Source organism: Numida meleagris, chromosome 1 (assembly GCF_002078875.1).
Source record: "Numida meleagris isolate 19003 breed g44 Domestic line chromosome 1, NumMel1.0, whole genome shotgun sequence".
Classification (NCBI taxonomy): Eukaryota; Metazoa; Chordata; class Aves; order Galliformes; family Numididae; genus Numida; species Numida meleagris.
Genome location: NC_034409.1, coordinates 152,072,358 through 152,099,016, shown reverse-complemented (window position 1 = coordinate 152,099,016; position 26,659 = coordinate 152,072,358). Strand labels below are relative to the sequence as shown.

At 39.0% G+C, this 26,659-nt stretch overlaps 1 protein-coding gene across 2 annotated transcripts in view; it reads left to right on the top strand.

The window, feature by feature from the left end:
- SLAIN1 (SLAIN motif family member 1) overlaps positions 1 to 22,955 on the top strand; it is a 51,870-nt gene extending 28,915 nt beyond the window's left edge. For both annotated transcript variants that reach the window (XM_021417012.1, XM_021417003.1), the window contains 6 exons: positions 1,088 to 1,237; positions 3,059 to 3,208; positions 5,377 to 5,715; positions 16,251 to 16,415; positions 18,270 to 18,552; positions 21,868 to 22,955. In XM_021417012.1, the coding sequence (XP_021272687.1) occupies positions 3,148 to 3,208; positions 5,377 to 5,715; positions 16,251 to 16,415; positions 18,270 to 18,552; positions 21,868 to 21,943 (924 nt within the window). In that variant the 5' untranslated portion in view covers positions 1,088 to 1,237; positions 3,059 to 3,147 and the 3' untranslated portion in view covers positions 21,944 to 22,955. The remainder of the gene's footprint in view (positions 1 to 1,087; positions 1,238 to 3,058; positions 3,209 to 5,376; positions 5,716 to 16,250; positions 16,416 to 18,269; positions 18,553 to 21,867) is intronic.

Here is a 26,659-nt window from a genome sequence, read left to right as displayed (position 1 = left end):
GGTCATGGGAGATGATTCTGCCCCTCTACTCTGCTCTTGTGAAACCTCATCTGGAGTTCTGGGGCCCCCAACACAAGAAAGACATGGAGCTGTTGGGGCAGGTCCAGAGGAGGGCCACAAAGATGATCAGAGGGCTAAAGCACCTTCCCTATGAGGACAGGCTGAGAGAGCCTGTCCTTTGACCAGTCTGAGTCAGCTGTCCTGGTTCTGTCCTCCCTCAGCCTCTCACTGGCAGGGCAGCACAAGAAGCTAAAAAGTCCTTGACTATCCTAAAAGTATGTGGATATTGTTTACTTTACCTTTTGAACACATATTAAAAACACGCAAACCAAACTGCAGATGTATTCCTACTTTACTAGATGAGCTAAGAAATTGTAAATTAAATAAACCGTAGCAATTTTGCCTACTTTGAATTTTCTGTGACTTTTCTGAGCAGACCAGATGCTTTTCAACCTTGCTGTAAGCAATCCATAGAGAGAGGTGCCCTGTTCCATTATTTGGTTGGTCTTCAAAATACAGTGAAAAAAAAATGTCATGCTTATATAACCATGCTGGAAAAAGAGAAGTAATAATATGGCATGGTAGCTTAAAAGCTTGCTATGGGATTACAGTTGTTTTTAGCACTTGATGGTTAAGCGTATTTTAGTGTTGTCTCTGAACTCTCACAGCTGATAATTTAACTTGTAATTCAGTAGTGTGATGATTGATTGCCATGAACAATTCCTTGAAGAGTGCTACCAATTTAATTTGTTTCTCTATTAACTGTAATGATTTTCGCTTCCTTTGTTGCTTTGTGTCGTGACACGCAGCAATATATATGATAAATGTATACCAAAATGGTGCATACATAGAAAATAGTAAACAGCACACATTTATGAGAAAACTCATTGGAACAAATCTTGCATGTAGAAGACTCTGCTGATTTTCTGTTTTGCTGCTGAACTCAGACCATTATTTTCCATTTGCCATGAGTAAACCATATATAATTAAGAGATTATGGTCAGATGATTTTCTCTCTAATAGCCCTTTTCTATTTATAACGATAAATCTTTCTTTTTTTTCCCCTCCTCCCTCACATCCATAACAGCTAGTCGATGGCGGAGCCTCTTCTCTACACCTGTCTCCTTGGCTTTCCCCTATAGTCCCGTTGCAAGACTCACCCCATATACCAACGGCTTTAATAGTCCCAGCTTCTCTAAAACCTCCAGTAAAGCAATACTAACACCTGAACGGACAGGTAATGCTTATCTTTTTGTTCATTTATGGTGCTTACAAGATTGCTTAATTCAATCTAAACTTCCTAGCATTTAACAACAATGCACTGTTCAGAAGATTTTATAAACTCTCATCTCAGAGGGATTTTTTTTTTTTTGTTAAAATGACCTAAAGTTTTACAATTAGCTACTGGTTTAAGTTACTTTCTTTGTTACGCAGTGTATTATAGGAAAGCAATGCTAGTAAACAGCTCAGCTCTCCGTAATGGTTAACCTCAGTTTATAATTGCTACGGTATCAGTTTAAGCCATCTCCAGCTTTGCCCTTTCCTGCTCATTTCTACCCTACTGTGCCCCTTCTTTATGTCTACAAAAATGTTTGTGCAGCTGTGTAATGACTTTCCATAGGCAATTTACCTGTTATAAAAATAGCCTTCAGAAACAAGGCTGTTTTCCATCTGGCATCATTACTACTATCACACCAATTTTCAGAGGGCACAGGTATTTTAGGAAAAATACAAACTTTCGGTGGGTATTTCTTTCTTCAGTACAAGTATCAGGATTCAATCTGTGACTTCTCTTAAGCTGAAGTGGCAATGGAGAAGATAATCCTCTGGGGAGGAAGCATTAATATTTTATTGCTGGCAATAGAAGATGTGATCTGAGGAAGTCAGCAGCGGTGCCACACTGCTCTGTGCACCATTTTCTTTACCAGTGCAGAAAGCACTGAGCGCTGTGGGTGAGATTATGCCTTGTGTAGGTGTCTGTGTGTAAGCTAGATGTCTGAGCTGCCGTATTCAGTGGGATGCAGCTTAGTTCCTAACCAGAAGCATCTGGTTTTGTTTCTGGTGCCCTCACATATCTTATCTGGCTTCCAACCACTGATCCAAAAGAGCGCAGATGTTACTACCTCTGCAAAACCTAGAGGACCACTACGACTTGCAAATTTAAAAAGGCAAACACATTTACCACTTATAATCCTTCCAAAGCAAAGTAATCCCCTGCATGTGCTTTTCTGTTGGAGCTATTGTTAGAGAACAGCTGAATTGATGATCAATTTTGGATGGATGCTGTGCTGGAGGATAGAAACACATCTGTGATACAAGCACAGCTTAAGAGCCCTCCCCACAATGGTTCCATCCTGTAGGCAGTGAGCCTCTGGTGGTTCAAAGGACATTAAGAAGTAATTTGCTTTTTTATTTGAAATTTTTTTCTTTAATTTGGGCAAACACTAGCTCGTACAACTAATTGCAGTTTAGTTTCTTCTTTCACTACATCACAGGGAAAAATAGGATCCCAAGCCCTCTCTGAAAGTCAACTCTGTGAAGGAAGCATTGTTTACTCTTCTGTTACATAATGCCTATTTCAGTCTCAATTGCTATGATCATTTATTTCTCTGATGATTACAAACAATTTCGAAGAACAGTAAAATTTAGGTAAATAACTACGATATGGAGTCTGAGTACTGAGCTTAAATTAGAGGCACATGCACACTTGCTTTTCAGAAAAGGGTAGGGAGAACCACAATCTTATAAGAAGGATTCAAATGCAGATAGATTTAGAGTATGCTAACAAGCCTGCGCTGTCAGAACTGAACTGAGTAAATTATTCATTGTCTGGGCTATGTAATGCTATTTTGGGAACAAGCAGAGGAATTCATGATCCATTACTACGTGTACTTCTCATGGGTTCCTAGTCCCTTTGCTGATTGGGCTGCACTGTACTTCTGAAAGCTTTCATTTGTTACATATAAAATAATTTAAGCTACTGTAACATAAAGAGCAGTTACTCATGAATGAAAAATGACTAGAGATATTCACAGACTAAAGATGTTTTTCTACATAGGTTACATCTCTAGAAGTTCCCCTCTGAGCCCACAGTCATCAATAGACAGCGAGCTGAGCACCTCAGAGCTGGAGGATGACTCTATCTCCATGGGATACAAACTGCAGGACCTCACCGACGTTCAGATCATGGCTCGTCTACAGGAAGAGAGTAGGTGGCTTCTTTTGTAATTGTTTTTCAGAGGAAGATTTCACACTGCAGTCAGAACTGCTACTGCCTTGTCTCAGGATCTTTCCTGAAAGATGTCACCTCTTCAACAGCAGGTGGAAAAACTCTTCATCTGCAAGCAGAAAGTGCACACAGTGTTGGGTTCAGGTTAACGGTACTGGATGTTTCAAACTTGATTCTTACTTATTGCTGAATCCCAACTAGTAGCTCCATATCCACTGACTACATTTTTATTTGGCTGTTTTATAGTGTATCACCATATTATTTAAATAAAGCATTATCATCAGACATATGCGTTGTGAGAAAGGAAAAAAAATAAGCAGTACTCGTGGATTTTTTGCACCTACTTTGTTTTTATAAATTCTTAATTTTGAGATGAATTCTGAATTCTTCGGGCATTTAAAGTCAACATTTTGGTGTGAGACCTGTGATTATGCACAAGTCTGACCCCAAAGGCTTGTTTGACAAATATTATATTTTGGTGCGATAGTAATTTATGGAAAATAACCTTATTCAGAAATAAAGGCCATTTGACTTCAAAATCACTCAAACTATGAATGCAGCATTTTTCTCACTTCCTATCAGTGCCAAGTAAGACATAAAGGGGATATGATGAGGTAAAAAACAAGGGAAGTTCAGAGATGATGACTGAAGTAAAATGCAAAATATTAAGCGACTACATGAAATGGAGAAATTGGAGAAAGAAAATGGAGATCCAATCTGGCTGTAGCCGCTGGACTTGTTAGCAATTGAGCTTGCTGTGAATCTGGTAGTACTGGTTACATTCAGCAGAAAAATTTAGCAAGCGTAACACCGAATTCTCAACTGGTCAGTATGTGTAGTCACAGCTCAGAAAATTTCTGATTTTATTTGTAAGAGATAAGAATTAAAAAAATTAGTTTTGTGACTATCATAGATATGAAAGAATGTGTTACGTAAATGACAGCTGTGCTCTCCTCCTTCAGAACGAGGTTTAAAAAAGACTTCAGGTGCTTAGCTCTCTGATAAATCTGGTCACTCATAAACTGGAAGGAGAAATACTGTTTTTTCTTCTAATCTACTTCCTGTGTAATCACTGTATCTCATTCTTGTCACAGCAATCAGTATGCAATCTTTGAACACATGACAGTTGTTGTCCACTTAATCCTGCAGAAAGTGGTAATATTGTACGTGCATGTAGGCACACACTCTTCACATGCACAAATAATCTCTCACTTTAGAGGAAAAAAAGCAAGTATGTTAAGAAATTTTCGTTATGGTAGCAAAGACACCTGTTAAAGATGAAAGCTTTCTGTCAATTTAGGAAGGTTGTTGTTCACAGCTAATTGCAGAATTGCTCAGATGATGGAAATGCAGAGCTTCCTGTGTTGGCTGCTGTGCAGCAGGAAAAGAGGGATGTGGAAGGGCTGTGATGCTTTCCCCTCACTTCACTTGGAGCAGACCTGTAGAGCTAATAGCAAGATAGTTCTCAACACCTGACATTTTGAGAAGGAGGTGGTAAAATGCATGTATATGAAATGTGACATTGTCACCTCTGAGCCTTTTCTGTGAGATTAGGTTTTAGCAGGATTTCACTGTGGTTCAAAGAGGTTGATGAGCAAGAATATTTACGTGGATTATATGTTAGGAAATGTCATTGCCTTGTTTTCTTTGCAGGAAAATAAAACTATAGTAATAAGTATAGTAATAAAAGTATAATAATAATAAATATAATAATTTGGAAAACAGCTAGAGTGAGTGTTGATTCCTTCAATTTAAAAAAGTTATATACTTGATATTCATGTCATCTTTTCACTGGCAGAGAAATAGGCACCTTCTGAGGGTAGTTCGTGCTATCTGAAGATAAGCTTATGAGACAGCTCACACATACTGCAATTTAGAGATGCTTGTATTCTCTTTCTTGTTTCTTTTTTTAAAAGATGTTATTAAAAAGAGATCTTAGTGGAAGCAATTCAGGCTTAGATACTTTGAAAGGTGGGCACCAAAGGTTAGATCTGATCAATCTTTCCTCAGATCTTCAGCTTGGTCACAGTGTAAATCCAGTTCTTGCTGTCAGATTATGTCCATGTACTTGCCAAGTCTGAAAGATTGTGTGTTAAGTGTTGATCACTTAAGCAGAAGCCGAATCATCCTTCTCTTGGAATTTACAGGCCTTAGACAAGATTATGCTTCGACTTCAGCATCAGTGTCAAGACACAGTTCAAGTGTATCACTGCACTCGGGAAAGAAGGGGACATGCAGCGACCAGGAGTATGATCGCTACAGCCTTGAGGATGAGGAAGAATTTGACCACCTCCCACCCCCACAGCCACGGCTCACCCGCTGCTCCCCATTCCAGAGAGGGATCCCACACTCACAGACTTTCTCCAGTATTCGGGACTGCAGGAGAAGCCCTACTTCCCAGCCCTTTCCTTCAAGTACTTATCAGCAGCCCTACTATTCTCCTCAAGTCCAAACTCCAGAGCAGCAACCAAATAGGATTAACGGAGGTGGGTTGCATGCTTTCGTAGAACATCTTTTCCTTGTGCCTCTCTTCTGTTCAGTGTGACAGTTTTAAGGATCAAGTTCTGTAAACCGACAGAAGTGTTTGGTTTATGACCGCTAGATTAATCCTTGAGTTGCAACAACTGATGTAAATCTGTGCTAATTATTGTGTTATTAGAGGAATGTTATCATTAGGTAATTTGCTACAAAATGTAATTTGTGACCCAGTTGTGAAAGCTATTAATTTATTCAGATTTAAAATGCTGTAACTATTAGCACGTGTGAAGAGAGAAGAAACAGGGAAAAGAGCATCTTTTAGCTGGCCGCTGTTTGGCTGGAGAGGCTGATCAGGCTTTCGACCATGGCCTGCGTATGCCCATCATGGATATGGCAAAATACTAAATAGGGTTTTCAGATTTTCATTCCTAATAACATTCTCTTTCTTACTTCCCAGCTTTTCCATGAACACGACTTTGTTGTGAATCCATGATCAGTGGTTATGATGAAGGTCAATGCTCTGTTCTTGTTTCAGGTCTGGTAGGGCAGACTGCTGATGTAGTAGGAGATAAGGTTGTCCCCAGTCTACCCTGAACCACTGCTGCTTTATGCGCTGCATTTGAGATGTATTTCAGAGTCTGAAAAAAAATTTCCCTCACTGCTTTTTCAGGAATTAAGTTTCCCTCTGGTTTTGCTGTTGTCTTCCTTTTCCTTCCTTATTATGATCTTAATTTTCTTCTTCCTCCTGCATCTTACTTTGTGTTCCTTCAGTCCAAGATATTGTGTTGAGAGACATGGTTTAGTGGGGTTATTGGTGGTAGGTGGATGGTTGGACTGGATGATCTTGTAGGTCTTTTCCAACCTAGCTAATTCTATGATTCTGTGATTCTAAGTCCCCAAGATACTTCAGGACAGTTAGTTTTCAGTCAAGGTTTTGTTTGTAACATTACAGGTTACAGTTTACCCTTGGGCAAGAAAATAAATGTGTTGTTCAAGACAGTTCCTATTTATAGTGTGCTACAGGTATGCATGTTACTTTCCTGACAAATCAGATGTGACAGGTTGGTGCCAAGAGCACTTGCATTCAAAGTAAGACACGGCATGAAAGTATAATCGACAAGTAGCAGCCTACAAAGAAGGCTAAGGTTAGCACAGAGCACAGTGATGTGGGTGTTTGCTGTTACAGCATATGTACCACATTCATTTCAATATTATTTTTCTCATCTGTGAGGTACGAGAATGGGACAGCACTGAATGGCTTGTGGAAAATCTGTTTGGGAGATAGAAAGCGATGGGATGTTTTTGATTCAGAAATGTGGGCAGGTTGTTGCACTGCAGTGTTTTTGTATGCTTCCTAAAGTCTTTTTCAATGATTTGTTCATGTCAGTAGAACTTGGAATCATAGAATCACAGAATCCTTAGAGTCGGAAGGGATCTTTAAAGGTCATCCAGTCCAACTCCCCTGCAATGAACAGGGACATGAACAGCTTGGTCAGATTGCCCAGGGCCTGATCCAGCCTCGCCTTGAAAGTCTCCAGGGATGAGGAATCAACCACATCTCTTGGCAACCTATTCTGGGCAACTTAATCATTGGATTTTCTCACGGAAATTTCAGAAGGTACTTGCAGCATACTAAAAATAGTAAACTTCTAGTTTATTAACTGGAAAAAAAAATGTATGAATGTAAAACACTACCAATTTTATCATCTAGTTGTCTTTTTTCTCAAAAAGCTTGAGGTATTGGGTAAATGCATTGTTTGGAAGATTGACGCATAGCTGGTGTTAGTCTCGTTATTTGTTTGCTGGCATGGCAGACAATCCTATAATAGCCAGTACCATTATCTTTAGAGGCAATTTATTTATCTCTTTAGCTTTTGCACCTTCACCCTGTGACTCATGCAGCAGTGATCAACATAAATGGAAAATGCTGATTGTGAGAAGTATTTTAATTTGTGTTTTTGGCCTGATCTAGTGCCTGATCTAGTGGCTGGCAACCCTACCTGCAGCGGGGGGTGGAACTAGGTGATCTTTGAGATCCCTTTCAACCCAAACCATTCTGTGATTCTATGTTTTGCTGGCAGACAAGGAGTAAACTTTTTGCTATATTTAAGATGTCTGGGTAGTGTTATGATAGTATCTTCTCGTTGGCACTTCTCATCATATTGGCGACAATTTCATAGTCTTTCAAGAGCTCCTGCGTGTTGAAATTGAGTTAGACTGCAAAGGAAGGATTTGTCTGAACCTCAGTATGATGGACAGTGTGTTTCACACTGCTGCACTTTACCAAGGCTGGTGAGAATGGAGAACAGGATAGATAGAGAGGCTAAACTGTTATGTTAGTTGCAGCTTTCAATATACATGGAAGGTGTCATCCATAATTAATCAAAATTGCACTTTTAGCATGCTGTGCTGTTCCAAACCTGTCCGTGTGTTTAGCTGGACTACAATGTTTTGCCTTTAAGAACAGATAGTATCAGGGGTTCTGGTTCTGTCCTACTTGCTGGTAGTCAAGTTTGTTTGTTGTGATATGCTAGCTGAGATACTTATTCTAAGTTTAAATCTGTACTACCTGTATTGTTAAAAAAAATAAAAAAAAAGACTGAAGGTGTGATAAACTTAGAAAATGTTAATAATGTTTAAGAGTATTTTATTGGGTGGCTGATGATTAGCTGTGGTATGTTTATTGCTATGAAGCTGGATTGGGCTTCAAGAAAACAAATGGGAAAGATAAAATGTTTACCATATAGACAAGGAATATCTCAGCAAGCACTCAAACACTGTATCCAGGTTCCCAGTGGCTTGGAAAAGGACATCCCCTATTTACAAACTCTTTAACAAAGTTGTTTTGACAAGGCTGAGAGGAGTCTAATACTGGCCTCAAGGAAAGGTCAAGGGGAATGAGCCGTCACCTAACAGAGACTGGCAGTCACCATGACTGAGGAGATGTAGGCACATGGCTTCTGGGGACAGGAGTGGCTGCTTCTCTGTGCCATTTCCTTAACCTTGCTGAGAGGGCTTGCAAAGGTTTGAAGAGATATGACTTCTGGTTCATTGCTGTAAATGCTTTTGGGCTTTTTAAGAGATGAGTCAGGTATGCTCTATTCTTAGGATGCATGTTGTGTGTCCTTACACATATGCTGGATTGGATCTGCTTTGCTGTCACCTGTATTTAGGTGCTGGGATGTAGTTGTCCGCATGTGAATGCATTTCCCAGTTCCGCTGCCTACATATAAGCAATTACTGTTATACGAGGTGCTCTAGGCCGCCCTTCTTGCCTTCACCACAGACATCTGTCAGTGTTGTTCAGATGCCTTAGACAACCCAGCATCTCACAAATGGCATTGTGTATCCATATGGAGGCCCACTAGAGCCAATGATCTGCTTGTTTTCCATTCCAATGACAGGATATCAGTCTAGGTAGCAGAGAGAGTTCCTGTCTTGTGAGTTTAGCCCCTGTAATCTTCTGCATGTACTTGGGATGAGAATATGCTCAGAGGTGTTTTCCAGCTGTGTTTGAGACCATAGTTTTGAACTCATATGTTCTTGCCAGTGTATTTTAGCAAAGCACTGTCTGTTGGTGTAATTTTGACACTCTGCCGTGCTTTAAATTGCCATACATCTATTTTAAAATACCATGCCACCAAGCTCTTCTTCTCAGGCCCAGGTTCTTTCCCTCCCCTAACCCCACCAGTGAACTGTCTGAGTGAATGTGACCAGACCTATATGCTGCAATCCACAACAGCTGCTGCACTAAAAGGCTCCTGACAAATGTTAACATAAATTGGTAGATGTGTGCAAATGTGAATGTGGTAAGATGTGTTTAGAGTGTATTTGGAGCCACCTGTAGCACCGGCTGCAGGCATAGCCAATTGCCTGTAGTGTGTATATGTTACGCTTATTTTCTAATAAGTTTTATTTCCAGTTCTGCCAAGAATTAACTAATGGAAAAGCTTTGCTTTCTTTGTTTAATCAATTGAACTGTCTGTAACTACATCTGAAAAAAATCCATTCCTAAACAGTCTTCAGGCATTTCAGTTTTCTTTATTTTTGTAATTGCTTAGTGGGTCAGAATAGTTCATTTAAAGACCTCAGGACGAGAAGACATGAATTGCTTTTGAGTATATGTTGCAATTAGGTAAAGAGAGTGCATCGAGTTATTGTGTGTCTTGTAAGCCAACAAATCTTGTAACACATTGACAGCGGAAAGATTTCTGTTTCTACCTCTCTCACCTTCCTCGAATTTGAAGTTTATGTGAAAAACTTAAAATGGTGCTAACCCTATTAACATCAAAAATACTCTATGCTTATTCACCTCCATGTAAGAAATATCACCAAATTTCATAAAATCAAGCTGTTTCGGTTTCATGTTGTCCATAAATGCAGATGTTCTTTCTTTTTTTTAACTGTGACTGAAAAAGAGATTGATCTTCTAATATTCAAGCCCACTTTCTAGATCTTCAGATGAGCTTACGCGTATTATTTTTTCCTAACACTTCTTTTTCCATGTGTATTTTAAAATGCACCTATTGTTATAATACCTGAAAATCAGAAACTTTGAACTTTAGATGAAGTATTACAGCTAAGGAGGAAATGTAGTATAATACAGTACGGAGGGCCAGATGAAAAGTACATCTTTCACGGAGCATCAGGGCATTGGATTCGGTTAATTTTGTGTTTTCCACTACTGTTTCATGTTTTTTTTAACTTTGTAGCTTTACTGATACCTTCATAAGCAGGTCGTAGATACTGTTTGCATTAAAAATCTTTGCTTTTTCTTTTTGTAAGTTATTAGTTATGAGATATTTTATTGCTTATCCTTCTGGGGAATTACTTTTCTCAGGCGAAACTGTAAGAGCGCAATTGAGTGTTGCAAAATTGTTGCCTCATTTGGAAAGTGAGTGTATTTTTTCTTCCTTTCTTTCTTTCTTTCCTTTTCTTTTTCTCTCTTTCTCTCTTTCTCTCTCTCTTTCTCTTTCTGTTTTTTGTTCTGTATTTCTGTCTTATTTTCATGCAAACTCCAATCAGGCGTAGGAGAGCAGCATTTTAGGAGGCAGTTGGTCTGTGTTTAGATACTAGCTTAGTATAGAGTGACATTGATTTTTGTGTTTGGAGGGGTGAGAAAAGGCTTGCTCTTACTGATTTACTGAGTGCTTTTCTTCGCTTCTCTGTAAGTTCAGTAAGGAAGAGAGAAATCAATAGGAAATTTTAGCAGATTCTTTATTAAAGAGAAGGAGAAGAAGGCCTTTTTCAGTCACTCTTGAAGTTTTATTGAGAATAGTGAGCCGTGGAGAAAAGTCATGGAAGGACAACAGAAAAATCTCTATGTATCTTTGGTAGGAGACATATGCCAGGGTAAAGCGAAGTGATAATTTTAAATAAAATGGAAGTGTCCAACGTATCAAAATGTAGATATTGACAGTAATGAAGAATGCTGTCTCTTTCTTAACTGAATGACTTATTTTTAGTTCTTATTATATATACATGTTTTTATGTACTGATATCTCTGTTGTATCAACTGATGATTCCACAGATCTTTAACTAGGCTGTGGTTTATTTAAGATGTCTTACCTCTTGTAACAAAAGTAATGCAGATACTGAGCTCAGGTGTTTGAAGATGAGGAAGAGAAATTAATTGACAGTATATATCCCACATGGAGAAGTTGTAATTGAGTGTAATTTTGTTAAGGATTTCAGAACAAACTCTGAATAACAAATTTTTTCCTTAAGTTTTTTTCCTTAACGTCTTTGTGCATACAGTACAAATAAAGTGGGGTTGAATTTGCAAGTTTTGCGTGAAGGATTTAAGTATGTGAACGAAACTACTAATGTAGTTTAAATAGTGATATAGGTTTCTCTGATTTTCTAATAATTGTGATACATTGTATCATGTTCCTTAACCACAGTGCTCTTTTGATCAGATGTGAATCTCTTCAAATAAAATGCTGACAGTGTTTGAAGAAAACAACAGCGAATGAGTAAATGTGTTTTAAGACACTTCACTATAGAGACAGCATAAGCTTTGATTGCACTTAGGCCTGTTCCCATCAACAGGTGTTGAGTGTCTGACCTCACTTTGGTGTTTTTAAGTCTGGGCTTTTAAACCTTATTTTGTATATAACAAGGCCCATCTTTTGTAATGCATGTAATGATAACCTGCCCATTTTACATTGTGGAAACAGATTAATCATTGTGCAAGCTGCTAGCCCACCAGTTGTAATCCTCCAGTAGGTATTCCTGTAGTTCATTTTAGGTTTTGTTTTCTTTCTGTCTGCTAACACCTTTCTTCAGTTCTAGAAATCACTGACAGATTTATATGTACCAGTTGGGTATTTCAGTCTGGCATGGCATAAGGACGTGTTGCATTGGCAACATTTTTACATTTTCTTGTATCCTAGGAAATGTCTGTTCTAGAAACCATTCCCTTAGATTCTGGGCCACTTCCATGAGATCTGAGAGAATCATTGTTTAGGGACATGTATCCATGATCACAGGCTGCTAGAAGTGCTTCAGTGGATGAAGCACAGTGGATGAAGGCATTTTTTCTGAGGGAAAGTTATATTTATTGAGAGCCTCTACAGGAAATCCAAAGATCAGAACTCCCAGTCTGGCAGCCCAGCAAGATCATACCTCCTTTGGTGCAGCTTTGCTTCAAGTACAAAGCCTGTTTGCATTCTGCATGGATGTTAACCTTCAGATGATGCAAGTATTTGGTCAGAAGAAGGAGAAAAACAGTGTAAAGTGATGGCTACCGACAGAGCTAGAATCAGAAGACAGCCATCAGGTGCTGCCTGTTGTGGAGTCCTGCCAGAAGGAGGTTGGCCACAGATCCTTGGCTGACTTCAGAGAAGAAATGCTATTGGGGGACAAACTTCTTGGGAAAATCAGAACTGAAGCAATTGGGTAAGAGGCAATCTGCTGTCTTTACCATAATTTAGTGGAATCTTTTACAAAATAAGGAACACTTTGTCCTGTTTTTGACCAATTTTTTTTCTGTAGTGACTATGATCTGGGCCTGGGTGATCTTTTCACGTGCACCATTAAGTGTGTTTCATAATTCCTAGTTTTCCTGTGCTCTAGGCAATGTGCAGTTCAGTGTGTATACTGAGTAGAGGAAGATGTGTAAATATGCTGTAGGCAATTTTTTGTGATCATTCTGCTGCAGATATAAGAAACAAGGGCAATGTATGTAATCTAAAGAACAGTCACAAAGTAACAAGCATATGTATATGTGTATGAACTACTCTGAGAAGATGGTAATAACAAGAAACTGATTATTAAGTCTGTTGCATGACCTACCCTTGCATTTTGCATCTTAATGCTTTCAAATACTTCAGTAATATGAAGTCTGTAAGTCATGCTAATACAGAAGGTTAGAAGGGGCAAAAATACATCTGTTGTGCTATATGTGACTGCATTCTACTTAAATATCATACTTATTTCAACCCAAATTTTAGCTAAGACTAAGTTAGTGGGTTATAGTAGCTTTTGATGCTATAGAAGGTGCAGTTCCTGTGGTGTTAATAGCTACTTGTCTCTAACAGAACAAACTGTAAACAACCAGTGATATTTTTAGGCTTGCCACTGAGGCAGATCAGTGTGGGAAAGCTAGCAGGAACTGTAGCAGAGCTTTGCTATGTTCAGCATTCATCATAAACAGGACTGTCTGGGCAAATTATTTCCTTACCTGAGAATCTCAGGTCTACTGCTTCACTCCTCTCTGTTAATTTTCTCATCACTCTTAGAAAAGCAAAAAGCTCTGGAAAGAGAATATTTACTACCAGTGGCTTTAGCAAAGTATTTTTGCTTTCTTCTTACAGATTTCCAGCAAGTTCATATCTAGTCAGGTTTCTGTGACCCAAAGTAATATTAAAATCACAAGACTCTTGTCTTCTCCTTCTGTATACCAGGCTCACAGGAGCTGATTTTTCACTTTAAACACCCACAAGACTCTCCACTGTTCATCGGAGGGAAACAGGTGACAGAACAGACTTCAAGAAAGAGATGAAAGAGAATGTATCATCCAAGGAGATGAGAGCTGCAAAATTCTATAAAGATGAGCGTTTCTGGGTTTTCCCCAAACACAACACTGACCTGCTATTTTCATTGCTTTTCAGGGCTATTTGTCTCAGCAGACAAAAGGAATCATCAAAGAAGTAACACACATGCTTGACAGATGAGAATTTGCAGGTGCAGAAGGAATCTGCTGCCTAGGGACTGAATCAGCAGCAGGGCAGAATGCTGAGAAAAGAGGGGACTAATGAGCGGGATGCAAAATAAATGGCCACCCTTGTCATGGTGGAAATCTAAGCGACTTCTATGCTTTTTTCTAGCTACTTTAGCTGCATCTACTGGACAATTCTAGACACAGATCATTCCTCTTGTGGCTGACACAGTCCCAGAGTGGAAGAACATGTACAGTCCAAGGAATTCTAATTACACTATGTGATACGTGGATAGTATTAGACAAAAATCTGTTTTATGCGGTGTCATCTTCCCTACCACTACCCTACTGCACTAGCCATTGTTCACCATTTTTTAGCTACAGACATCTGTTTATGAATTTTCTGCAACTCTGGGCCTGGACTGTTATCACAGGAAGGCAATTGCCTTTCCAATTTGCAAAATCATTAGTATTTCAGAAATTGGGTCTTACAGAAGCTATAGGAATGCCATTGTTCACATCCCCAGTACAATTTTGGAAACCTGATAGCAGTTGTGCCATTTTTATACCAATGAAATTATTCTTTACCACCTGAGTGAATCACAGTGGTAATCCCTTTGCTTGCCAGTATCAGTGATGAGTCACTGAAGCACAACACCTTTAGTTCTTTGATGAAGGGTTACGGTTACCCTTTAAAGTGATTCTTCTAATTCTCGTATTGGAAAAGATTAATGAGAATTTGGCTGTACTCTAGTTTCTGGAAACTCAAACCTTGTATTCCCTTTTCTTGCGGTGAACACCTCCTTATCTTACTTTACATACTTACTGTATGATTTCAATGAAATGAATAGGGCTATGTAAGCTATTTCCTAGACACTAATGGTTTTCTATCTCAGACCATGTATGGTAACTGAAAGTCAACCTTAGTTGGGATGAAAGCAAATCCCAACAAGGGCAGGTAGGCACTGGTAACTGGGGGCCTGGACATGAGCATATTAGAAACACTGGACCTCCGAAATACAAGGGTGTTTTTCAGTATTTGGAGAATGCTGTACACTTATCATGATGACCATTCATAAAAAACAGCTACAGTTGTAGCCTCACTATGTGTCTCAGATCACTGGAGGAACATAGGCAACATACATATTCAAGTTAGTGACTGCTAATACATTTTATAGATAGAACTGTACTGTCACTTCTCATTACTCATCAGTTGTTAGCAGATTTAAGGATTAGAGGAGCTCATTAAGGTGCTAAATAGGTTATATATTTATGCGAGCTGATTAACAGAAACTCGTAAGAGTCAATTCATAGTTTCTGTGTGTTGAACTTACCCCATGTGAGTTAGGAGGTCAACCCAAGACAGCAGTTTGAAGCCATGTGTGATATATTATTTCTGTGCATAAATCCAAAATTGTAATCCTGCAGTGTCCTGCTTGCCATTGAAGAGGGTAGTTGTAGCTACCTTTTACAAGAAAAGCACATCACTGCAGTGTAAGAGCAGGAGGCAGATCTGTGCAGTGCACTGGAACCTACTGCAGGTACTAGCTGGCAGACTCCACACTGACAGTAGTACCAGAAAAAACATAACCACATAATCAGCAGCACAACATTTTTGCTACTGAACCTTGCCAAGAGGCCGATGTTATTATCAAAGAAGATTAATTGAATGACCTGTTATTTCCATACTTACATTAGTGACTGAACCTGCCCCCATACATTTCATTTCCAGCTTTCTTTCTGTGCAAGGCCTTACTCTGCAGGCCTGCTCTGAAAATGACCACCGTAAGTGTGATAGGAGGGAGACCCACCAGATTTCAAAACCCTGATGTCAGCTCAGGTCTCCAAGCAAATTACAGCATCAAGGCTGAACAGGTTTTGTGCAGGACCACCCTGTGGAAATCTAACATGCTCCCAGGATTAGCACCTGAAAGCAAGACTTAGTTACTTACGATGGATTCATCTCATATGTCTTTAGACATCCACAATATAAATATCCATAGCTGTCAGTTCAGCCTTGCTTTTTATTCACTTCAAAGAAACAGGTGCATTCAGGGCCTGATTCATCTGACCTATTTTACACATTTACATTAAACTCATTATGACACTTTAGTGTTTAAGTCTTTGTAATCCCCCAAATGTACTCCCTGTTGGTGTTTCTAAAATGATTTGTGAATAATTGTGATATTACAATAGTCAGAAGGACTCATTCAGTTAGTAGGCTATCAATAATGTATTCATACTGTCCCTATTGACCAAAACCTTTCTTGGTGTTGAATCAATTTGGTTTTAATTTTGATTTTTTATAGAAATTATTCAGAGACTCCTTGCGTGTGTTGCAAATTCTGACATGACTGTGAATATTGTGCTCTTTTGCTTCAGATAAACTCCGAAGAAGCATGCCTAACCTAGCTCGGATGCCAAGTACCCCTACCATTAACAATACTGCTGGCTTTGCTAGTTCTCCAGTCACTGTGAGGAACAGTCAGAGCTTTGATTCCAATCTGCATGGAGCAAGTAATGGGATTTCTAGGATGCAGTCATGTAGTAAGTACCCATGTACTTCGGCTGTGTGCGAGGTATCAATAGAATGGTAAAGTATACGTTCCAGCCACTGGAAAGCTTTCATTAAGTTTTCACTTCGTGAAAAATTAAAGGCAGACTGTATTCCTTTTATACTTTTATAAATTTATTTTAATATGACTCTGGATTTTAAAGCTGCTATTTTGGAAAGCAGCTTCTGGCTGATCTTCTTATGCAGTACTCAGAGTTTCATCACAACCTTTATTTTCTTTGCCCACGCATTTTTTACTAGCCTTAAAACTAAAATTACAGTAATATAATACTAGTAGTATAGAAGCACCAATAAACACCAATAAAGAAACTAATTCATATAGGCTTAGATTCTTAGCTTTGATACTAAAATTTAAAACATTGCTTTTCTTAGTAATTTGCACAGTGCTGTATTTACATTACACCGTATTGTCTTAAAACACATGACCTCTCTCCTGTTGAAGTGGAGCCACTTTGTGGCAAATGGAGGGCTATGTCCTCAAGTATGTACTACATGTTGAGTGAGTGACTTAAAATGACTCTGTAACCAGTTTAATTTAGTTGACTTCTGGATGGCAGGGTGGCAGTATTGATCTATCATTTGTTGAATTATTAATGTAGAATGTCAACAAGATAGATCAAGAATGGAGACAGTCTTTTCTAGCGTGATAATTGAGGTACTCATGTGGGGAATGGAAAAAGAGGATGTTGTTTGACACAGACAGGAAGGAGAAGGAACTGAACTTTTGCCTCACATTTCCTGTGGAGTTTTGGAGGGAGATGTTGGCACAGAAGAAGTCCTGTGGGTATTTTCATTCAAATTTGAACAGAATTTTCAAAAGTCTTCAGACTTCGGACTATTTTGGAAATATACTTTTGTGCTGGATTTATTTTGCTTTATTTTCATCCATTTCTGGTAGGAGAATGTAAAGTTGTTCAGGGTCCCACTTGGAACTTGCATGCTAGTGTTTTTAGAGTTCAGTTTTATTTACTACTTTAAAATATATTTGTCTATGTGTTTATGTATGTATGTATACATATGTGTGTAAAAGGTAACTTCTGAAATAAATTTTTGAGATGCATGTTTACTAGGTGGCTTTGTTGGGGTCTTTAAGGAGCTGTGTTATGAGAAAGGTTCCATAGCAATACGCTGCTAGTCTTGTTTGACCGAATCACACATCTTTATTTTCTTCTGTGTCTTTAAATGGTTTTAAGATGCCCTTTTTCAAGTGTTGAAAAAAGATTGGCTTGTGTGGGATAGTTAGTTTAAGTGCTTCAGGTTTTTGATGGTTTGTTTGAGATACATGAATTCTGAAACAAATGCTTGTCCAGTGTACACCAGAGGGCAGAATTGCATAGATAAAGCTTCTGGAATAGGTAGCATTGATTTAAAATGATAGTTTACATAACATTAGCCACAGAATATGTTGATATATTTCAGGCCTTTGTATAGCCTTTTAATTGTTTTTATTACAAACAACCTTACAAACATCTAAATAATCTTACAGTAATTAATATATTTTCAGCAGTTTTAAAGCTCTAATTGCATAGGTGGAATTAGCTTGCTTTTAATGACTAATGAAACCTCTTTGAGGGGGAGAAAGAAAGATGGATAAGGGATGAAATTTTTGTTTGGTGTGGGGTTGGAATGGGATTTTTTAGATCAATGCAATGTTGCCAGACACAGTATTGGATCCAAGGGGTTATTCAGCAGTTTATAATTAGCAAGTTAATTGCATAATGATGTGTTTATCTGTATTTAGATCTGTCTAGAGATGAGCATTATTACCTTGCTTCATTTGCTGCATATTGAACTTGTTAATTCCTTTTCTACCTCTCTTTTAACAGTTCCATCTCCTGGACAGCTTCAACACAGAGTTCACAGTGTGGGACATTTTCCAGTGTCTGTCAGGCAGCCTCTCAAAGCTACTGCCTACGTAAGCCCAACTGTACAAGGTAGTAGTAGTATTCCAGTGTCCAACAATCTACAGTTACATTCTAACACTGGGATCCCAATGCCCAACAAGATTGCCAGTCAAGGGATTTTGGGGCGCAGTGCTCTTCCAAGACCCTCGTTGGCCATCAATGGGAGTGGCATACCCAGAAGTAAAATTGCACAGCCAGTTCGAAGGTAAGAGTTAAAGAGGTCACCTTTCCTCTGTCGCTAGCTTTGGTTTAGATCGTTGTGTTTGTTTTTTTTTTTCCGTGGAGTATGAACCTAGGCTATAAAGGAGAGACATTTCTAGCTTCCAGTGCTGAGTCAGTGAATGGGGGAAGATTTCTCTCCACAAATAGTGGTGGACAGTGCCTGCTGGTAGTGAATTGTGATAATTGCTAGAATATAATTATGTAAGAATGGAATGCAACTCATCAATAAGAAATCAAAACATCTCGTATCATTAGTGTATCTAACTCACCATCTTCCAGACTTGTGCCAACTGCTGATTCTGCTCACAGGATAAGCATGGGAAAGGCTTGCATGCCTACTGTTAAAAGCAGTAGACTTGAAAAATGCAACTTTTGATGTTACAGCATTGGAACATGAGGAAGGAGATAGCTTGGATGGCTTGGTCTTCTGTTGAACCAGCATCCTTTCAGTTCCAGCTGGGAAGCAGTAGGCAAACCGTGAATCCTGAAGTTTGGTGTACTTGCAATGAGCTATATTGCTAAATAAATGAATTCTTGCATTTTGCAAGAGATTGTTTCCAAATAATTTTTTAGGATAAGCAATAAAATAAGCCTGAAGAAAGAAACTATGTTTTCATCGCCTTATCACAGCTGGGAGCTAAACTTCTAGCTGTATATTCTATGATTAACATGTGTTGAAGTTTCTCAAACAGAAACTTTTATCAACTGGTGTCAAGTCTTTCCACTATTTTTTCCCATTGCCTTCATCCCCCGTTGAGAAAGCCCGCTGCATCACTGCCTGTTTTTCTGTTGGATGAACTATCACTGTTTAGCTCTCGCTATTTCTATATTTTTCAATAGATACTGGCAAGTTCAATTGCTTGCATTCTCTGTTTGCTTGAGTTACTCAGGGATTACACCAAAGTGACTGACAACAGGTTTTGACCAACTGTGGTGAAACTTTGATAAAGAGCTGTCAGATTTCTTCTTTGATGAAGACTGTACCATGAGGTTTCTGTTACAACCTTCTTTCCTCTCTGCTGGAACTCTCTCTGTTAGAGTTCTTTATAGTAAAGGTTTTTCTTTTTTTTTTTCTTTTTCTTTTCCTCAACTTCATGTTCTGCAGAGCTCTTAAATCTTTCATAGCAACATGTGAGAAAGAGACTTTCTGGGCCACAAGGACCAGTCTCTTGCTATTTTGTAACTTTTCATACTACAGGCAATGTTAAAGAAAAAACAAAATTAAGAAGTTTCAGTAGGAGGGCAAAGCCCCCTACTCTCAGCGCTGTTTTTAATAGAAGCTGATTCAAATTGGTAACAATTCTATTTATAGTCCAGGAAGTCTAGACTCATATCTTCCCATCTACAAGTATACCTTAGTAGCGTGATATGTTGGCAATGATGCTGGAAGATATGTAGTGTTAGCACTGTGTAAATGACAAGTTTGTAGGACTGTAAAAGCACAGACAGATTGAAGCTCAGCCAACAGTTCTTTAAGATCCTAGTTTCATTTTATTTATTCATTTGGAAAATAAGTGTGGCTTCAAGTGCATCTGAAATTTTCTTGGAAAGAAGTCAACCATGAGAGGAAGATTTTCTCAGTGTTGACTTTGTCACTATGGTCATTTCTGAGGAATGGTATTTCTGATTATCTGTTGAAGAGTCTAGCTTCTATTAGTATATAGTAAAATAAAAGTCTTTTTAGTCATAACCTCATTGAAAGTAGAAAAGATCTTTTTTTTTCTTTAATAAATCATGTGTTCAGGAAGAATTGTTCTTTCAGAGCAAAGCTGTTTATCTGTAGCCAGACTCTTGTGTAGCCAAGTTACTGGTATTTTACATAAAATAAATTGTTTGACACTTTATGTAGTCCCTGTGTTAGGAAATTTCAGTACTTCACAGACCCAAACACGAGGGAGTACTTTTGATAATTTACAGCCCAGATAATCAGCGTAGCTGAATGTTACTCAATTTTCTCCTACTATCAGAGATGAAAGCAACCAAAAGCAGTGTAAAAAAATTGTAAGGCAGCATTTTTTCCCTGATAAATGGATCCCCCAGTCCCCAGCTCTCTCCAAGTCCACACTCTGTGACTGGGTTTACAGATCCACATTCCCAACTCATTTCCCCTATTTGCCGGTCCTCCATGTTCTGTCTTCACCCAAGAGCATGATGGCAGGAGCAGAGTGAGCTGGAAGCCACCTGTGACAACCCTGTTGTCCCACAGCACCCAAAAAAGAGCAGAGCAGTGCTGAGACCAGGGCCGGCCAATGGTCTCAGTTTCCAGACAAGTCTCCAGTATCTAGGCAAGTCTCAGCTAACCCAGAATGTCTCTTCTGTGCAAGGGCAATTGAAAGGGAGGGAAGGTGTCAGTAAGTTATGGGAGTTACTGCTAAAGGAAAAACAGAGAAATAAGAAAAGAAGGCTCAAGACTTGGCTTTTTAAGAAGCAGTTTTACAGAATTGGGGCACTTTGTTTTCGGCAAATTGTGGTGTAACCGAAACATTGTCTCATCACTAGTGAACTGAAAAGTTAGGTTGGTTAGATAGTTGTTTGTGTGTTTGTTTTTTAATAGCACTTGAAACGGTTACCTTGCTAGTAAAAGCCTGGAAGGTTTTGAAGTTGATTGACAATGTTTTTTTTAAGAAGTTCTTGTTCATTAGTGAGAGTTAGAGCCCAAGTGTGAGGGTGTGGGGCTGAAGGATTGCCAGCTCTCTGCGTGGGCAGTGGTGTAGGAACTGAAAGCTCTCTGAATTTGGCAGAGTGATGGAGATACATAAGCATGACTCTTGGATAAGAAAGTCTGGAGCGGGACTCGGTACAGTTCTTCTGTTGATAAGATGCCTTAATTCCTTAGTACTTGGATAGTGCTTTTGGGTTTTTTTGAGAGTACACTGAGCAGAACAGCTTTTTGGAGAATATTTCTCATTACATCTCTGCTCTCTGTCACTGTTGGAACGTCTGTTGTCCATAGTGACAAAAATAGGTTTCCATTTGTGTTTATTTTCTTCAGGGCACTTAGCTCTGAAGAATCAAGTCTTCCCACTTAGGGGGATCTCATGCATCATGTGAGAATTATTCAATAAATTCCTTTCTGCAAACCTTTTATCCAGTAACAGGAATGGGATCTCACTGGAGATCTTAATTTCACCATAGATCTTTACAGTTTCATTTGCATGGAGCCAGGATTATACCACAGTGATGTCTCCAAGCAAGCCACAAAGCCAGTGTCATTATAGAAGTAAGCAGTATTTTTTTTACCTCAGCCTTTCATGTGAAATATGATTTCCTTTGTCTTTTTCTGTCATTTGTTCCATAGTTTTCTTCAGCCTCCAAAGCCACTTTCATCACTCAGCACGATGCGGGATGGGAACTGGAGAGATGGCTGCTATTGATGAACGATGCCCATGAACAATGGAAAATAAGTAATGCAGATTTCATTACCCAGCTGGCTGGGTAACAATGATTTGGGAAAGGAGCATCATGCAATATTATATCCCCTGGGATTTTAATATGTAAACATCCACAATGCAATGCTGTTTTTTAAAAACAAACATCTCATCAAATACTAAATATTGCACTTAATCAGTTTCCTGAACAGCTGCATCAGAATAACAGTGGCAGAATTATTGTGTAGAACCGAAGAAAGTATTATATATGTGCAAAGTACTAGAGCATTTCCTTTGAAAGAACTTGGAGTTAAGGATTTTGGGGCAGTTTTGCCATACTGAAATTCTAAGATAATTTATTCAGTATAAAGGCATTGTGTATTTTATTTTGAATTTGGGGGGAACTTACATATGTGCTTGAATTTTTTTTAGTGTTTCCAGTATATTTTATTTTGTATACTTGAGTTCATTTAAACTTGCCTGAACCTTGAACAACAGAGAGATGATTTAACTTTTCTGTGCCATAAATAATATTTTTGGGGTAATGTACTTTTTTAGCACTAGGAACATATCTTACAAAATAATACCATTGGCAATACAAAGCAGTATATTTATGTTGCGAAAGCACAAAGAAGTAGCACTCACTGGAGACTGCCATCCAGCAGGGTCAGCATGGTTTTGTTGGTCTTTCACCATTTGTTCAATTGTTAATTTATTGTCAGTGTTTTGTATTTAAAATGGCATCATAAGTCACACTGCACTTACAAAGATACAGTGATCTCTATGACTATGTTTGGTTTTCAGTACTTTATTACAAAGATTAAAATTGTAATGTTTTATTAACAGTTGCTTATGGAAAATGAGTTTTAATGTGAATAAATCTTTTTGATAGATCTTTTACAAAATCCAATTGCACTAATCAATGCTTTCTTATAATGGCATATGACTTAATATTTGATTACAACTGTGTATACTGCTGTTTTGGAATGTTTCAGAAATAAAGAATCTATTTCAGCAATACTGTTCTTGAGCGTGCAATGTAAGTATTGTCAGAATTTAGCAACTGACATCTACTAAACTCCTGGCGTTCATATTACTTAGCATTTGTGTTATGCTGCATTTTTTGCAACTAGTAACTAAACTCATCTGATTTAAAAAAAAAAATGTCATGAAGCCATAATATGCCTAGAGGACAGGTAAGCATTATTTTTTAAACAAACTTACTGTGATGTTAAGATCTTTTTTCAATTTAATGTTCAAATTCTGCAAGTGCGAATGTGACACAGTAGGAAACAGAATGTGTATGAAGCTACCAAGCCATTCTTTTGTCATAGATTTAGCTCTGAATTTTCTTGAGAATGTTTTTATTAAAAGGACAAACTGAAAAAATAAAATAAAGGAGAGGAATTTAGTGGTGAGTAAAGCTTTTAGGAGGGTATGATTTGATTGTACAGGAATGCATTAGTATCTTTGCAGTTTTAGTTAAAAAAAAAAAAAAATTCTTGATAAGGGTCAAGAAATATTCCAGCATGGATATAATCTCTGCACAAAGAAGTATTTCATGTGTGCATGGAACTCATCTTGTTCATAAGAAACTAATTAGAAAAAATTACTATTGGCTAAAGAAATCAATAATTTCTCAGACAATCTTAGTTACCTTGAACTGTTTATTTTGCTTACAGACTGATTGTGACAGGGATGCAGAGCCAGATCTGGTGGTGCTTCATTATTTGCCCATGACAAGGAGAGTTACAGAGCCTGCCTCCAGGCCTGAGGCCCACAGCACAAGAAATACATGCCGCTGTTGGAGTGGTTCCAGAGGAGGGCCACAAAGACACTCATAAGGCTGGAGCGCCTCTTCTGTGAAGAAAGACTGAGGGAGCTGGGCTTCTTCAGCTTGGAGAAGAGAGGGCTCTGGAGTCACCTTGTTGTGGCCTTCCAGTACTTAAAGGGAGGCCTACAGAAAAGCTGGGGAGGAACTCTTTGTGAGGGAGTGCTGTGACAGGACAAAGGCTAAGTTTTTTAAACTAGAAGAGGAAAGATTTATATTAGAATATATATTAGAATATGTATTATATTATAGTCAGAAATTCTTTGCTATGAGGGTGCTGAGGCGCTGGCACAGGCAGCGTGTTCAGCCACACCAGAAAAGATGTGGATGTTCCATCCCTGAAAGCGTTCAAGCCCAGGTTGGATGGGGCTTTGGGTAAGCTAGTTGAGTGGAAGATGTCCCTGCCCATGGAAGGGAGATCATCATCTTTACCTTCTGACCCAAACCATTATGTGATTCTGTGATTCTAACCTACAGCAGAAGCAGGCAAACGCTTTCAGTTCACCACCTCTGTCTGGCATGAGCAGTGCTAAGGCAGAGCTAACTTTTGGGAGCTAACCATGATGCCGCGTTTATATCCTTGCTTCTCCATTATCTGCATTTTCACAGCCCCACATTGCTCTGAAGTTTTTTTGGGGGGTTGCAAACTGCATGTTGGAGGCAGTGCTGAGTTGTACGCAAGAGGGCAGCATACACTTTGAAAATGTTCTCTTTGCAGTAACTAAAGCTGAGCCATTTTCCAGGCTCTTGATTGAATTCCTTTCCAGTGTTGTTCGTGTGTAATGACAACATGGTAAAGAAAGTGCTGAAATGCTTGTGATTTGCATTTTTAAATTAAACACCACAAAATGTGTCATGAACTGGAGAATTAAGCATTTCTGATACATTGAACTCTTTGAGAAAACACAGTGTTTTTCCCTTTTTAATTGTTTTGGTCACCTGCAGGCTGGATGTGGCTCTGGGCAGCTTGGTCTAGAGGTTGGTGACCCTGCACTCAGCAGGGGGGTTGAAACTCGATGATCTTTGAGGTCCTTTTCAACCCAGGCCATTCTATGATGATTCTATGATTCTGTGTTATTTCATTACATCAGGATTTACTAAATGTTTAGTTTTGCTGCTTTAAGTGTTTTTGTTAAGTATCTGTCACACTGGATGCCATCAAAAGTTAGGAGGAAACCCAAGCTGTGAGCAGCTTGATGGCTTTTTCTATGCTCAAAGAATCTACAGAATCAACTCATTACAACCATAGACTGTGGTGGTGCTCCTGTTTCCTTGTAGCTGAGGGAATTTGATTCTATGATTCTATGCTCAGGAGAGACCTTATTGCTCTCTCTCTACCTGAAGGGAGGTTGTGGTGAGATGGAGGTAGGCCTCTTTTCCCATGTAACTAGTGATAGGACTAGAGGGAATGGCCTCAAGTTGAGCCAGGGGAGATTCAATTTTGTGTGAGGCAAATCTCCAGGGCAATGTGAAACACAGCAAGGCCATGCAGATAGCTTTAAAATAGAGTCAAACTGCTGTTTTTCATGAGGAACCGAATATATTTTCATTTCTGAATATAGGGGAATGTTTGAGGACTCTTTGTGACCCATTTTGGTTCTCCTCTCTTTTGACCCATGAAAGCAATCTACTTGCCTCCTTGTTGCTGAGCCCCAGAAATGACTCTTTAATGCAAAACTACCTCCTTCTGTCCAAACTAGTCTTGGTCTCAGTGCTCGAGCTGGTGTCTGAAAAGTAACTGTAAACCTTTTTCTCAAAGATATTTTCCTTCCCTTTTCAGTTATGAGATAAAGCCCTCTAACTCTCCAGTCATTCAACCCCATAACCCAATCAGTCTTTGACTTTTATTACAACCTGACATGCTGGTCTAAGTCTAAGTTTTGCATGCATTGCAAGATAAAATGAAGATACAAATTTCCTTTTCCATTCTTAGAGATGGTGCATTCATCTGTGATCTCCTCACCTGAAGTCACCTTTTTATTTGGCCCTAACTGGTACAGTCTTCAGCATGAAAGATCCATCCAAACTAAAACTGTAAGATCATTTTCCTATCTTCCTGCTTTGACCATGTTACTACCACTTTTTGTTTATTGCTATTGATTTCTCTCTTACTGTGGAAATCAGTTTAGTTAAAAGCAAGCTGTACTCAGTTTTCAAAGCAACTAACGCTATGTCATCCCACTAACAGTTTCTCATTCACTGTTGAAGTAGATTCCCATCTGTGTTGTTTCATCCTGTGTTGTTTCTTTTCTAAAGAAAGCATCTCTTAGCTTCACAGAATCACAGAATGGTTGAGGTTGAAAGGGATCTCTGGATACCAACCTCCTTGCTCAAGCAGTCCTTTAGAGCACATTACCCAGGGTTGTGTCCATGTGGCTTTTGAGTATCTAACTCCGTGGAAGAAGACTCCACAGTCTCCCTGGGCAACTTGTGTCAGTGCTCCATCACCTTCAAAACAAGTCTTTTCCTCATATTTAGTCAGAATTTCCCGTGTTTCATTTTGTGCCCTTTGCCTGTCATCCTATTGCTCGGCCCCATCCTCTTGACACCTGCCCTTCAGAAACTCATATGCATTGATCAGATCCCCCTGAGACATCTCTTCTCCAGGCCTATACTTGTGCATAAGGTTATTCCTGCCCAGGTGCAGGACTCTGTAAGACTTCGTTGAATTTCAAGATGTTCCTCTCTTCCCTCTGTCATGGTCCTTCTGAATGGCAGGACAGCACTGTGGGCTATCAGGCATCAGCAAACCTGCTGAGGAGACACACTGTCCCTTCATCCAAGCCACTGATTACTAAGTTGAACAATACTGTACACAGTATTGAACCCTGAGGGGGGCCTCCAGCTAGACTCCGTGCCACTGATCACAACCCTCAGAGATTTGCCATTCG